This window comes from Chanos chanos, chromosome 16, assembly GCF_902362185.1.
Source record: "Chanos chanos chromosome 16, fChaCha1.1, whole genome shotgun sequence".
NCBI classification, from domain to species: domain Eukaryota; kingdom Metazoa; phylum Chordata; class Actinopteri; order Gonorynchiformes; family Chanidae; genus Chanos; species Chanos chanos.
The window spans coordinates 12,454,114-12,469,113 of NC_044510.1; the positions used below are offsets into that span (position 1 = coordinate 12,454,114).

Sequence of the window (15,000 nt, forward strand, 5' to 3'; positions counted from 1 at the left end):
GCGACTTCAAGAATTTTTCACGTTTAACAACAACCAGGAGACCGACACGCATTATGAAATTGTGGGTTACCAGGTCGCAAAGCTGTCTCTCTCTCTCTCTCTCTCTCTCTCTCTCTGTTTGTAAACCCTGTATAATCCCAGATATAGGAGGCAGATCTGTGTGGCTGTCCCTGCAGGTCTCACCCCGGAGACGTGGTTTATTGCACCGTTTCACCCCATCCCTCCATCTTTCCACCCCATCCCTCCATCCTCTCCCTCTCCCTCTGCCCCCCCCCCTTTTTCCTTTGAGAAGTAAGCACTTTATGTGTAAGGGCAGGAAATCTCTTATCTTCTGTGGTGCAGCACAGCTATGCACAAATGGCATGTATAATCTCTCCCTCTCCCGCTCCCTCTGCCTCTCTCTCTCTCTCTCTCTCTCTCTTGCACCCCTCCCCCCCCCCCAGTGGCTCAGATGTGCAACATCGTCTTTAAGCCACAGGAGGGGAGTATTGAAGTGTTTTCTCTCTCTCTCTCTCCCCCTCTCTCCTTCTTTTCCTCTGTTTCTCTCTCCCTCTCTCTCTCTCTTTCATTCTTCACTTCAACATGATTCATTTCTAGAGGTTTATCTCTGTAATGCCTTCTCTCTCTCTCTCTCTCCCTCTCTCACTTTCCCCCTCTGTCTCTCTCTTTCTCTCTCTCCCTACCTCTCTCTCTCTCTCACTCACACACACACACACACACACACACACACACACACACACACACACACACACACACAGTCACACACAGTCTGTGTTCTCATCCCTGCTCTAGTCTGTGATCTCCTTTCTTGGGAATGGAACTGGCTGCCCAGGAGAGGGGGGAGGGGGGCGGCAAGAGCCAGAGAAGGAAGGAAAGAGGGAGGGAAAGATGGAGAGCAGAACAGGCCACTAAGATTGGATTACACAGTGTAGTTGTGTATGTGTGTGTGTGTGTGTGTGTGTGTGAAGAGAGAGAGAGAGACAGAGAGGGATATTTATTGAGTTTAGACCCACGCTGCGTGTGTTATGTGTTGATGACATGCAGTTTCTCATTTCTCGCCGTAGGGGACCAGTGCTTGGGCTGTCTGTGTAGCAGTCCTGTCTTCTCTCACAGTCTGCATCATACACGGCTTTTTCATACGGGGGAGTGTGTGTGTGTCTGTCCGTGTGCATCCGTGTGTGTGAGAGAGAGTGTCTGTGGAAATGTGTGTGTGTGTGTGAGTGGGAGAGAGTCTGTGGAAATGTGTGTTTGTGCGTGTGTGTGTTTGTTTAATCCTTCACCTGCAGGGTAAACATTACTGGTTGCAGTGAGTGCTCCCCATGCCTTGTTGTATGGTCAGGAAGACCAAGCAGTGTTTAGTTTGTCTGATCTGAGTGGTGGGTGTGTGTGTGTGTGTGTGTGTGTCTGTCTGTCTCTGTTTACCAATAAGATTTAGGGCGAGGTGTGTTAGTTGTGAGTCTCAGCTGAATTCATTTCTGTTCAGTCACAGGACTGATTTTACCGGGGAATATTTTTCACCCTGACAGTGTTCGGTTTCCCTGGAGTGGTTCTTCAGAAGTTTTGTGTTGTTTCATATCTCTCTAGAGGTAAAAGGTTTGCCACATTTTGAAATAAGAGTTTTGACTCTTTCGGTGTATAACTGAGAGCATAGCTCATTTCAGGAGCTGCCTTATGTGCCTGAGTATGTACAGTTTGTAATCACTAAAATTCATTTTTAATACCAGCAGAGTTTGTCTGTACCTGGGTAGTTTACAGAGTAGGGTCGTGTGTGCTACAGCAATAACACACATAATGTACCCATAATGTGTGTGTGTGTGTGTTGCTACAGTTATCACTACACAGGTCTCACACTGATTTAACCATGTTCTTAGTGTGTCAGTTCGAATTTGACCCCCTGATTATCTGTGTGTGTGTGTCTGAGAGAGATATGACGATGATGGCGATAGTCTACTGCTTTTTGTGTGTGTGTGTGTGTGTGTGTGTGTGTGTGTGCGCACCATGACTATGTGTGAGCGTGTGCATGTGTTTGTCACTTATGTGTGTGCGTGTATTATCCGTGTATGTGTACGATCCCAGTGTGTTGGGTATATTTTGTGTGTGTGTGTGTGTGTGTGTGTGCGTGCATGTTTAGTTGGCGTTGTTAATCCTCAGCTCATCCTCTATTCATCCTCTCATCCTCTTCACTCACACCCTAATCCTGTCACCCCCCCTACCCCCACCCCCTCCAGCCCATTATCTCTATCCTGTTATCTCGCTCACATCCACTGCCTCCTGCCTTCTCTGCCTCTCCCTCTCTGTCTCTCTCCTCATTCTGTTCCATCCCTCTGTTCTTCAATGTAGTGAACCAGCTTCGGTTAAGTCAGCTCCCAAACCTCCTCAGAGACCAGTATTAAGCCACAATATGGGTAACGTCTCTCAAACGCGTCATTACTGCTCTAATGACTTAGACTTAGACTGCTTTTATTGTCATTTCCACGTATGCATGACTCATACATACAGTGGAACGAGGTTGCGTTACACAAGGACCACAGTGCCACATAAAACAAATAACAAACAAATACCACATAAAACAATAAATAACGCACAATAAATACTAAGGGGAAAAAAAAAAAAGAAAAAAAATTGCGTAATAAATATGACAACAGAAAGTACTGAGTAAGGACAGAAAGTACTGGGTAAAGAAATTACTAAGTAAGTAAAAAGTAAAACTTCTACAACATACAATAAAAAATTTTTTTAAAAATAAATCCCTACATGTTACAAACATAGACATAACAAGCACACCTGACACGGACAGTGAATTACTGGCAATGGCATTGGCATTGTGCAGGTAGGTGAGTTGTTTGGGGTGTTAGTGCAATTGATTGTGCAAAAGTGCAGTTGTGCAGTTTATTGTGCAAAGGAGAGGTCAGAGAGTTGCTGTTTGGAAGTTAGTGAGCCTAACACCTGATATTCGTCGCTGAACTCAGCATTCGCACAGGAAGTATCTGGAATATAAAATGTACGTGAGATTTAAATCGATTGTTCTTTTCTCTGTTTTTTATGTTAATCTGGTTTAATCCAGAGTGAATGTGTGAGTGACATGCCAAATATTAAGTTTTTTTGTTCGGTTGTTAATGACGTGGGATCCACCATCGGTGCAGGCTTTATGTGAGGTTCTTCTGTGTGAAGTGTTTGATGGAGGTGGGTGAGTGTGTAGCTGTGTGTTTTTCAGGGAGGTCGTTGTGTGTTTGTGTGTGTGTGTGTATGTGTGTGTGTGTGTGTGTGTAGTTGTGTTTTTGATGGGTGAGGGTAAGTGTATAGTTATGTTTTAGGGAGGTTGTGTGTTTGATGGAGGTGGGTGAGTGTGTAGCTGTGTGTTTTAGGGAGGTCGGTGTGTGTGTGGTGTGTGTGTGTGTGTGTGTAGTTGTGTTTTTGATGGAGGTGGGTGAGTGTGTAGCTGTGTGTTTTAGGGAGGTCGGTGTGTGTGTGGTGTGTGTGTGTGTGTGTGTAGTTGTGTTTTTGATGGGTGAGGGTAAGTGTATAGTTATGTTTTAGGGAGGTTGTGTGTTTGATGGAGGTGGGTGAGTGTGTAGCTGTGTGTTTTTGGGAGGTCGGTGTGTGTGTGTGTGTGTGTGTGTAGTTGTGTGTTTGATGGAGGTGGGTGAGTGTAAATGCGCAATGCAGAGTCATAAATATCCATGTGTGGAGCTGTAGCCAAACGCTGGAGGAGCTGAGAGAGAGGAGTGTGTGTGTGTGTATGAGAACGAGAGAGAGAGAGAGAACATGGTCGTTTAGAGGAGAAGCAGAAGGGTGTGTGTGTGTGTATTTGAGAAAAAAACGTGGTAAGTTGTAGGCTAGGAGCAGAAGGAAGGGTGTGTATATGAGAGAGGGAGAAAGGGAGAGAGAGAGAGAGAGAGAGAGAGAGAGAGAGGGAGACCCTACAGAGCCCCTGACAAGCTGCCATCCAATAAATTAAAGATCAAAAAATCGCTGCAATGCAGAGGGTTGCGTCTCAGTCTCCACTCAGAGCATGGAAAGCCAGTCTGTTACTCACACAGAGAGAGAGAGAGAGAGAGAGAGAGAGAGGGAGTGAGAGAGAGAGAGAGAGAGAGAGAGAGGGAGAAAATGGATGGGTACATCCAGAGGGAGGGACTGAGGTAGAAAGGGAGGGAAAGTTTAAAGAAGGGATGGGAGGAGAGAAAAGAAAAAAAAAGATGAAGAGGAGGGAGTGGTTGTTTGAGCTTGGAAGTGACTGACAGACGGAGGAGAAGGAGAGAGAGAGAGACACAGAGAGAGACACAGAGAGAGAGAGAGAGAGAGAGAGAGAGAGAGAAAGAAAGAAAGTGGCAGAAACACAAGCTGTCTGTGGAGTAGAAGGGGGGTGCTTTGCTCTAAGAGGGAGAATTTGAATGTTTCTGACTCGAAGCGCATGCTAGCAACGCTCATTTACTGCGGGCAGAGAGAGAGAGAGAGAGAAAAAAAAGGAGGGAGAGAGAGAGAGAGAGAGAGAGAGACATTAATCCTCTCTCCTCATAAATTATGATGGGACTGTTCTATCCTCCGCTACTGATGGTGAGTGTCCTTTCTCCTGTGATGGAACTGTGTATTAAACGAGACACTAAATCCGTGCACTTCGCTCGGCTGTCAGCGGTCGATTTGGAAAGCGACCATTTTGTGCGAGTCTTTTTCTCTCTGTGTTTGTGGCATAGTCATTGTGAGTTTAGGCGCATGGGTTGGTGTTTTGGGGTGGAAGAAATGTGTTTCGGAGGGTAAAAGGCTTGGTTCTTTAGAACGTACGTGAGTTAGATTTCTCTCTCTTTTCAACAGTGTAATTCGAAATCGTTCGTTGTTTTAATGATTTGAAATATGGGTTTTTGATTTGGAGGACATTTCTGTCATTGGGGGGGAGTATGCTTGAGACTGTGTGATGTGGACTAGAAAGGGTTAATCCAGTGCATCCTTAGGATTACCTTAGCCCCCCCCCCCCCTTCTCTCTCTCTCTCTCTCTCTCTCTCTTTTTCTCTTTCGCTCTGTCTTACCCTCTGTGCTAAAGCCACTATGTTTCAACTTGTTCTGACATTCATGAATGTTAGCATTGCCCTGCAGCTGCGGGAGTGGTACCTCAAGTGCTAAGATTTTATGTGTTTTTTTTTTTTTTCTTTTTTCTTTTTTAAACAAGCGCCACTTTTTTGGCCTACATGCTCCACGTGGCTATGCTGGACTACACGCTACTCTTGGATAGCCTTCGTAGGAGGTGTGTGTGCGTGTGAGTGTGTGAAGACTTAAAGACATTCTTTGTTGTCGTCCCAGCTGTCTTTGCGCTTTTGACTGAAGGAGACAGGTGGCAAGAAACAGTTGTTGTAAGGTCTCCCTTTGTCACCCTCCCCCTCACTCTACTCCCTGACACGAATTCTGTCACTTGACACCACAGTAACCGATAACTGAATAATTGGATGTTCTAATATTCCAAAGTATCCACGGAAGCGGCAGTTGATGCTACTGTTGATTCAAATAAAGCAGGAGCGTTCTGATGGAACTCCTGAAAGATTCCGTTCCCTGCACTGTGACATCACTGCCCCCCCCCCTCCCTTTTTTTTTGACAAACCCAATAATATGCAGAGTGTATCAGCACTATATTTACTGGACCCATCACCTGCTCCGTTTTGGATGGACGGAGGGATGGATGGATGGATGGATGCATCGATCCCCAAAGATAATATTGTTTTGTTCAGATTCAGCAGTTTCAAAATTACTGTGATAATTTTCAGATACCTATTACAAATACCAGTGGCTATGCCCATTGTGTACTTACACAAACTTTTAACAGTGTTGAAGTTAAATGTTTATTCAGATTGGACACTTGAGTTTTGGTAGTAGGTTGGATTCGATACTCCCACCCCCTTGCTCTTTCTCTCTTTCTGTTCCCCTCAGGCTTTTAGCAGCTGTTATCTAAATGTCTTTTTTTTTTTTTCCATGTCTTTTTAAGAGCATTGGCAAATGGCGGTGGATGGATGGATGGGGGGAGGAGAGGTGTGAATGGATTTTAAAGGTGTTGCGGGCTATCCCTCTTTCCACAGAGAGATGACGGGAGATGGGGGAAAAGGTTAAGATAACGAGTGTGACCCTACTTGAAGTGAGCACACTTTGTGTGTGTGTGTGTGTGCGTGTGTGTGTGTGCGTGTATGGGGGAGAATGAGAGAGAGGGAAGGTGAAATGCTGTCTAACTCATGAATAGACTCTTTACAAAAGAGACTTATTTTCAGTCTGTGGAAATATCACTGCACTTGATTTTTAAATGCTCCTTTTTTTTCTTTCTGAGTATATCATGTCTTTTTGTGACCTCTCTCTCTCTCTCTCTCTGAGGAGGAGGATTTGGGTAAGGCCTGAACGTGTTTGCTGCAGACTCCACCCAGTGGTTTTACCCTCGGGGCAGGTAGCCACGTTCACCTGTAGCACAGGTGCAAGAACTACACACAGAGAGAGAGAGAGAGAGAGAGAGAGGGAGGCAGAGAGAGGGAGAGAGGGGTCTGTCTGGTTCAGCTGTATGCCCAGTGGCCCCTCCATGCTTTTAAGGACACTCTGTACTTCGGTGTGCAGACAAATACAGACACCCGCCACACATGTATTATCTTAGTTTTACTCCTTGGGTGGCTTTCGCATGTTCTCTCTCTTTCTCTAGCTGGGTTTATTATCTTAGTCATTTTTGTATAACACGTGGCTGTAGACCACATTAAAAAAAAAAAAAGTCAGGTGGAAAAAGTTGGCACATTCCAGAGTTTTTAGAATTTTGCTCTCTGATTTTTGGCACTTCATCAACTTGACAAAATAACCGCAAAAAAGAACGCTGTACTGCATGTAGCACACGTACTGTAAATCTACCGTTATCTTTCAAATGACACACTTCAAAGCGCCCCAAACCATGTCCCGTCACCTTTAAGAGAACCACTGTTAGTTGTTAAATGACTCCTGACGTGGGAAGATCCAGCCAATTAGATCTTCTCTTGACTAAGAAGGGCACAGTTTAGGTAAAAAAAAAACAAAACAAAAAAAAACCTCGATGAATTTCATTGGATCAAAGCCCATCAGTTTTTACGGGAATGCTAATAGCACAAGCGATCTAATAGGGATGGTAGGCGGTGGTTATCGGTACGTTTGATTGACAGGGAAAGGATTACGTGTATTGGAAGAAGCCGTTCAGATTGGCGTTAGGGGGCGGTGTCAGTACGAAAAATCCCGTCTGGAGTCTATCAGTGCAAGGAAGAGTGAAAGGGGGAGGGAAACGGCAGGAAAAGGGAAGATAGGACGGTGCTTTTATGGACAAACCACCGCAGTGAGAGGAAAAACGAGACAACCCGGCTGCAAGGGAGAGAGCAAACGCACAGAGGACGAAAAATTTTTTATAGAAAAATTCAACGCGTCCGCTCAAAAGAACGCATTACAAATAGAGCTATAGTTGGTGCTATCTTAAGGAAAAAAATTAAGATATGTTTCCTTTGAATCATCCCCGGGCTTTAAAGACATTGCACTGAATACTTTATTCTTTGTTCTTCAATTGTTTTTAACAGACTGTAACCATTATGACACGATTTTGGATACGCATGCCTGTCTAAACAGAAGGGAAACTTCACACACACACACTGCGTGTGCACAAATATTTTTGGCTCAATATTTTGGATCTTCCAAGGATCCAGTTTTCTCTCTCTCGCCTCTCCTCCTTCAGCGGTGTGTCGAAAAACATGGTCTCTCAGGTAACACCGACCACTCCTCTTGTCTTGGGGGGGGGGGGGGAAACACGATAGCGTAGCACCGAATATTTGTGTGTGCCACGTGATTTAGAGATTCGCGAGCGTCTCCGTGTAACTTGGACAACCTTAAGGCGCTCACTGTATCATTTGAAGTGATTCCACGAAGTTTCTTTGTAACGTGAAACATTGCTTTTTTATTATATTGAAATTATCAAAAGTTTCGGTTTGGTTTTCTTAACGACTGGTCAAAACATGTTCACCTGAAACAGCTGTGCCACTGAAATTCGGTGACCAGTGATTACTGAAAGGTTAGACTCCGGTGTCCGTTAAAGAGAGGTGTCCGGTAGGGGATAGTTTGTCATCGTATAGCGGCTATACTCGTATGTGTACAGTATGTACAAGACGTTTCGTCTGGATCCATATTTAGAGTTTTAAATTTAGCCGTGCCTTCCGTGTAGACTAGAACGCTGTATTCATTTCTTGTTTGTTTAAAATTGTGTTTCGAATTTATGATTAAATTCTTAACGAAGGCAAATTTAGGTTGTTTGTCGAACCCTTGTTAAGAAAAGTGTCGGTTTCAAGAGAAGTGTCATTGTTTGGTTAATATTTCCACGAGCGATACGATGCTAATATGTGGGGCTCTTTGGTTAATAGTTTTGTGCTACAATGTCGAACACTTGAGACTTTCTCAGCTTATTCAGTAGTATCCACTAATGCCACTTGCCATGGTGTTTACACTCTCTTTCTCTCTCTCTCGCTCTCTCTCTCTAAGAAGGCCATTTAGGGCAGTTTTACTCTTCAGTGGCCGGGTCAGGAATGCTCTTTTAACAAATGAGCAGAGAAGTCACCCCCCCTCTTCCTCCCCCTGCCCTATCTACCTGAATTTTCAACCCTTTTCTTGCTCTCTCTCCCTCTCTTCTCTCTCCCCCCCCTCTCTCTCTCTCCCTCTCTTCTCTCTCCCTCTCTCTCTCTCTCCCTCTGATGTATTACTTATTATGTATACCCTTGTATGACTTGTGCCCAAACACACACACACACAGGCACTCTTGAGTTTTAGACAGAGATTTATTGCCACACATCAGGTCCATCTGTCCCTGATCCTCACCTTTTCTTTCTCTCTCTCTCTCTCTTCTCCTTTTTTCTTCTGTTTTAAATGCACCATCAGATGCAAGTCACTCTGTTAAAGGAAGAAACTCCATCCCCCTTTCCTTCTCTCTCCTTCTGTCTCTCTCTGGGTGACACTCTCTCTCTCTCTCTCTCTCTCTCTCTCTCTCTCTCTCTCTCTCTCTCTCTCTCTCTCTCTTGTGTCTGAGTGAGCGGAAGTGGTACTTGTGCTTCAGGTTCTGATTCTAAGTTGGAGTTTGTTTGGTTTCAGGCCTGAGACAGTGATGTCATTGCATGGAAGCCAATAGAATGTTCCGTCTCTTTTGAATCCGTCCAAACTTGAGATCCCGGCAGCGTGCTTACTAGTCCCTGAAGAATCTCACACTCTTTCCTCCTCCATATCCAGTTATCCAGTGCTACATGATTATAGAACCGTTTATTTTGCCCTCAGTGCAAATTTTAAATCATTTCGCGCTCTCTCTCTCTCTCTCTCTCTCTCTCTCTCTCTCTCTCTCTCTTTTTTCTGTCTCTCTTTTTTCTGTCTCTCACGCCTTTCAGACTTGTCCTCTGCACATTACCCCAGTGCAGTTTGATTTGCATCTCTTCGCATTTGTAACATTGAATAACACAACCAGCCCCCAAGGTTGATACGTTATGTAATAGACGAGATTTTTTTTTTTTCGCCCATTTTCGTTGCCATCAGAGGGTTCTGTCTCTGTGAGGATTGGGTGCGTAGTGCTGTAATAGGTGTCTGTCTGTCTTGTTTCTGTCTGTCTGTCCGTCTTTCTGTTCATCCATACATCCATCTGCTGTGATGAGGGAAGAAAGTGTGTATGTTTGTGTGTGTGTGTGTGTGTGTATTTCGGAGTTCTGTGCTGTCTTGGTCAGACAGAGCCTTAGTTATGCAGACTTCCAGAAAACTCCACAAAAGAGTTTCGTCAGCCAAAAAATCAAAAAACAGCCCAGGCAGATTTACATGCACAAAAAAACGGCCTCCGACTTCTGTCCATCCCTCTGTTGGAGAGTTTGATGCTCGGTAGGAGAGAGCGAGAAAGTGTGTGTGTGTGTGTGAGTGTGTGTGTGAGTGTGTGTGTGAGTGTGTGTGTGTGTGTGTGTGTGTGTAGCGAGGGTGATGGAGAAGATGAGGAGTTTGTGGTGTTACTTGAGTGTCCTTGACTGTGCTGTAGTGTGTGTGTGTGTGTTCTGTCAGGGTACAATGACACACACCTTGTTATGTGTGACATTTTTTAATAATAAAATCAGCTCCTATAACCTGGTAACTCCTTTCCAGATGGTAAATGGAGACTTCATTTACTTAAAATTCTGCTTTTTACATCCTGTTTCAAAATATAATTATAAAGTCGATTTAAAAAAACTACATTTATTTTCTGTGATGTGACTGAGTGAGGGATGTGTGTTTTTAACTCTGTGTGTTAGAAACTCGGGCGTGTGTGTGTGTGTGTGTGTGTGTGTATATATATATATATCATCGTGTCAGTGTGTGTATCAAATTTTCAGAACCTTAATAATGGATGGGACTGCTGTGAATATTTTATGGTGGACTGACTGAAACTCACTCACAGACAGACGGAGGGAGGGAGGGAGGGAGGGAGGAGTAGGGAGAGATGCACACAGGACTGAGAGAGAGAGAGTGAAATTGAATAAGTGGTTTTAACACTATCAGCCTATTATTGCCCACCCAGTGCAGTGCATTAACTCCCCCCCCCCCCCTCTCTCTCTCTCTCTCTCCTCCTCTCTCTCAGGGTTCTCAGGATTCCACAGGTGGTCAGGAGGGGCGTGTGCCCGCAGCGTTTACGACATTTCCCCCGCCCCCGCCTCCTCAGAACGGCCTTGGCTCAGAGTTCGGCGGCACCCTCTACACGGCGGCAGGGGGGCAGGGCTCCACAGACACCACCACAGGCACAAACGGCCCAGCCGCCACCCCCAACAGCATCAGCACCACAGTGAGTGTGTGTGTCTGTGTCTGTGTGTGTGTGTGTGTGTGTGTGAGAGAGAGAGTGTGTTCATGTTTGGGGTTTGTGATTGAGCACATCATGTACAGGATACCCATGAATGACTCACTGACACGTATGTTCCTGTCTCTCTCTCTCTCTCCCCCTCTCTCTCTCTCTCTCTCTCTCTCTCTCTCCCCCTCTCTCTCCCCTCTCTCTCTCTCCTGCTTGTCTGTCATTCATTCTCTCCACTCGCTGTCTTTTATCTGTCGCTCTCCCTTTCCCTTAATCTCTCACTTTCTTCCCCTACATTGACTTATTTTATCTCTCTCCATCCTTCCCTCCCTGTGCCTTCTCTCCCTCTTTCTTTCTTTCTTTCTTCCTTTCTTTCAGCAGACGGAGGGTTCGTCTCAGGGTGAGGTGGGCGGGGCACAGTGCGGGACAGGGGCGGGATCTGGGGTGACAGGCGGTGCCACCGCGGGTGACAGCTCCGAGTCGAAGGGGACCCCGAAACGCCTCCACGTGTCCAATATCCCCTTTCGCTTTAGAGACCCGGACCTCAGACAGATGTTTGGGGTGAGAGAGAGAGAAAAAGACATTGTCACTTCTTGCATTAACACTGAACTGAAAATGGAGGGATGGGGGGGGGGGTGAGAAGAAAGAGAAACAAGATAATAAGACAAAGAAAGAATAAGAACTATGAAGTGGGTGATGGAAGAGCGAAAAGAAGTGAATCCTTTCAGTTTCATTTCATTGAATCTTTCATTTCATTCTAAGATGCAGTATTTGTCATTGTTATTACAGTAACAAGACTATCATCAATAACAACAATAATAATAACAACATGGTCAGCATTTTACCAGTGGCTGTACAATTAGCATGCATAATTCTGAAGGAGAATAGATCATACATAATGATTTACATGTTTATAGATCACACATTCCTATTCACATATTTGCTTAATGCAGAATGCATGTTTAAATGTATTTAATGATTAATATTTGTAAATATGTGAATTAATGTGTAAAACTTGATTTCTTTTGTTTGATATGAACGGTCTAGCTTTATATTTCAGCCTGGATGGAAAAACCAGACAGAACTAATAGATGTTAATCATAATCTACCTGTACAGACTGTATTACTGATGTTCAGACTAGTTTTGAGGTGATGAATAATTTGACCAGCCCTGTTCTCTTCATGCATGACGAAGCAAACAGCAGTAGTCAGTCTCAGTGCAGAAAGAGGGAGATGAGAGACAGACGCATGTAGTTACGTGTAAGTAAAAGAGAGAGAGAGAGAGAGAGAATGGGGGGGGGAAAAAAAGGAAAACAGTACATGAAAATTGTGAGGAGGTGTGTTTGCCAACACTGCCCTCTGGTGTGTAATAAGCAGAGCTGAGCCCTGTGCTGCAGTGCTGCTGGATCAGAGCTGTTTAACAGATCTGTTCACTTTCTCTCGTGTTTTGTTTTTTTTCCTCTCATGTTGTTCCCTCCTGTTCGTTCAGCAATTTGGGAAAATTCTCGATGTGGAGATCATTTTCAATGAGCGAGGTTCCAAGGTGAGGTCACAGTCCACTGGTGATGTCATAACACGATCGCTCCTTGATTGGCCAATTAATCTAATGAAGCGTTCCGGCATCAGTTTAATGTCACTTACGTGTGATGCTTTCTCTTTATAATCGCAGTAATTGTAACCATGGTTACACAGCCGTGACATTACTGATAACCGCTCTAAGGAGTCGTAGCGAGCACTGCCATGTCTGTAGTAATAATAATTCTCATTCCTTTATTACAATGAGACTCTATTTTGAGGGTGTTCTTGATGTGGTCTCTCAGGTTTACACTCAGTTATTTTCTCCTGTGCACTGATTTCCTGCTATCTGTCTTTTGATCCTCTCCACAAAATTTCTCTTCCTCCTCTCCTTCGCCTCCCCATTCTCTCTCTCTCTCTCTCTCTCTCTCTCTTTCCTTCTGCTTTTCTGTCTCTGCTCGCCCCCCCCCCCCCCCCCCCCCCCCTTTCCACAGGGGTTTGGTTTTGTCACGTTTGAGTCAAGCGCGGATGCAGAGAAAGCCAGGGAGAAACTGCACGGCACTCTGGTAGAGGGGCGAAAGATCGAGGTAATTTTCCATTTTTGTCGTTTGTTGTTCTGACACACGCACACACAGACACACATACACACACACTCTCTCATGCATATGCACAAATACACCACACACACATACACACACTTACTCTCACTCACTCTCTCTCACTCCAGTTGCCCCCCCCCCCCCCCCCCCCCCCCCTTCCCCACCTCACACCCAGCATTAGTATCACAGCTAGCATCTTTCACCTTTGTTGCCCCATTTGTTTGTTTTTTTCTCTCTTTCTTTCTTTTTCTTTGTTTTGTTTTTTTTGTCTTGGTTCTTCTTTTTCTCTCCTGGGGCAGAAAAATTGGGATGCAAAGACACAAATGGCATGCTTTTTAGATTCGCAATGTTTTATTACCCCCATTATTTACCCCCCCCCCCCCTCCCCCCCAAACCAAACCCAAAACCAAAACCAGATCTTTATTTGTTTTGATTTTGAATTTCTTTAAGTAGTTCTTTCATGTGCTGATGCTTTGTGCTCTTGGCTTGAGGCATGAACTCTACGTATAAAACTGTGAAATAATTAGCGCATGGACGACATCTCGGGCACGGTTTTCCTTTAGCGGATAACAACCGGAGAGCGTTTCTGGTCTCTGTGTGTTAAGTGTTGCTCAGTTGTTCGCCACAGGCTTGTAGCTAAATACCCTTGCATGTGACGGAAATATCGCGACATGCATGCACGTCTTACCTATGGTAATTTGTATTGTATCAGCACTTCTCTGAATGATCCTGGATTTAGGGCTTAATCAGTGGGTGTTTTTTTGTTCGGGGTTTTGTTCAATGAGTCGGATGGTGCATGTTTTGTTTTTGTTTGTCGGTTCGTTTTGTTTTTGTTTGTTAGATTTTTTTTTTTTTTTTTTTTCCTTCCCCTGTGTGTTTTTCTAAATACTTGTGTGTTAAAAGCCACTTGTGGGTTTGCCCAAGTCTGTCCCACAATTCTTTAATCAGTGCGTCTCATAGGCCTTCTTCCATATGTCAAATGTTGTACCTGATAAGAAAAAAAAAGAAATGAAAATGAAACGCTTCCAGTTCTGCATGGGCTTTCTCTCCTGCTGCGAGTTGTCGTGACGATAATAACTTGTGATGCTGGTCAATTATGCATGGACTGAACCTGGTCAAATTCGGAATGTTCCAGAATTGTTTGGTTTTCTTCTTTTTTTTTTTTTTTTTTTTTTTTTTTTTTTTTACCATTTTGTTTCTGTTTAGTTTCTCTTGCTTTCTCTGGCAAATACAATACCACTTTTACCTTCAGTCAATCAGCAAGTTGTGTATGTCCACTAATGAAGCATGGGTTTAGTCTGATAGAACGGCATTTTTTTTAAAATTTGTTTTTGTGTAATGATTTTGTTTTATTGTTTGGATATGAATTGCTCTTTTTACTGTACTCTTAGCAGCCTTCTGATTGATCAACAGATTCCTTGAAAATAATTTCTTCTTTTCCGGCATGACCTGTATTTCTTTATTGCATTGTGTAGGGTCACTTTGTGCACTGGCATAAATATATGTGTGTGTGTGTGTGTATGGTTGTGTGGGATTGTGTGTGTGAATTTTCTGACTTAACCTGCCTCAGTATTGCATGTGGAGTATATACTCCTGTAGTGTATCTGTGTGTATGTTTGTCTTCAGTTTGTTTCTGCATGGGTCAGTAGGAGTCCTGTGTGTGTGTGTGTGTGTGTGTGTGTGTGTGTGTGTGGAGCACGGGTTTAATTTAGTCTGATTGGAACGCAAGAATGTTGAGAGAACATTCTAGAAGCCAGAGGGAGAGGGTGATGTGTTCAGTGTACAGAGAGGCACGGTGCGCGCGTGCACACACACACACACACACACACACACACACACAAGCACAGATGTTAGGGCATATTTGGTGGTGATGCAGCTCTACGCCCTATTGAATCGTGACTCAGCTTTTTGAGCTGCTCTGAAATGATTCAAATCCAATGATGAATTGACTAAATGCGCTATCTTTGGGAGTCATTTTGGGAGTAATTTTGATAAACATCCCCCTCAAACCAGATAACGCAGAAGCACAAAGATTCAAATCAAAAGCTTGCTTAAATGCCTGGGTCCTCTTCAGAAACTCTCAACTAA

The 15,000-nt window shown here is 44.2% G+C and overlaps 1 protein-coding gene across 1 annotated transcript in view; it reads left to right on the forward strand.

The window, feature by feature from the left end:
- LOC115829136 (RNA binding protein fox-1 homolog 2) overlaps positions 1–15,000 on the forward strand; it is a 37,236-nt gene that overhangs the window by 8,221 nt on the left and 14,015 nt on the right. The window contains exons 2-5 of the mRNA XM_030793187.1: positions 10,595–10,795; positions 11,177–11,359; positions 12,288–12,341; positions 12,808–12,900. Coding sequence (XP_030649047.1) covers positions 10,595–10,795; positions 11,177–11,359; positions 12,288–12,341; positions 12,808–12,900 — 531 coding nt within the window. The remainder of the gene's footprint in view (positions 1–10,594; positions 10,796–11,176; positions 11,360–12,287; positions 12,342–12,807; positions 12,901–15,000) is intronic.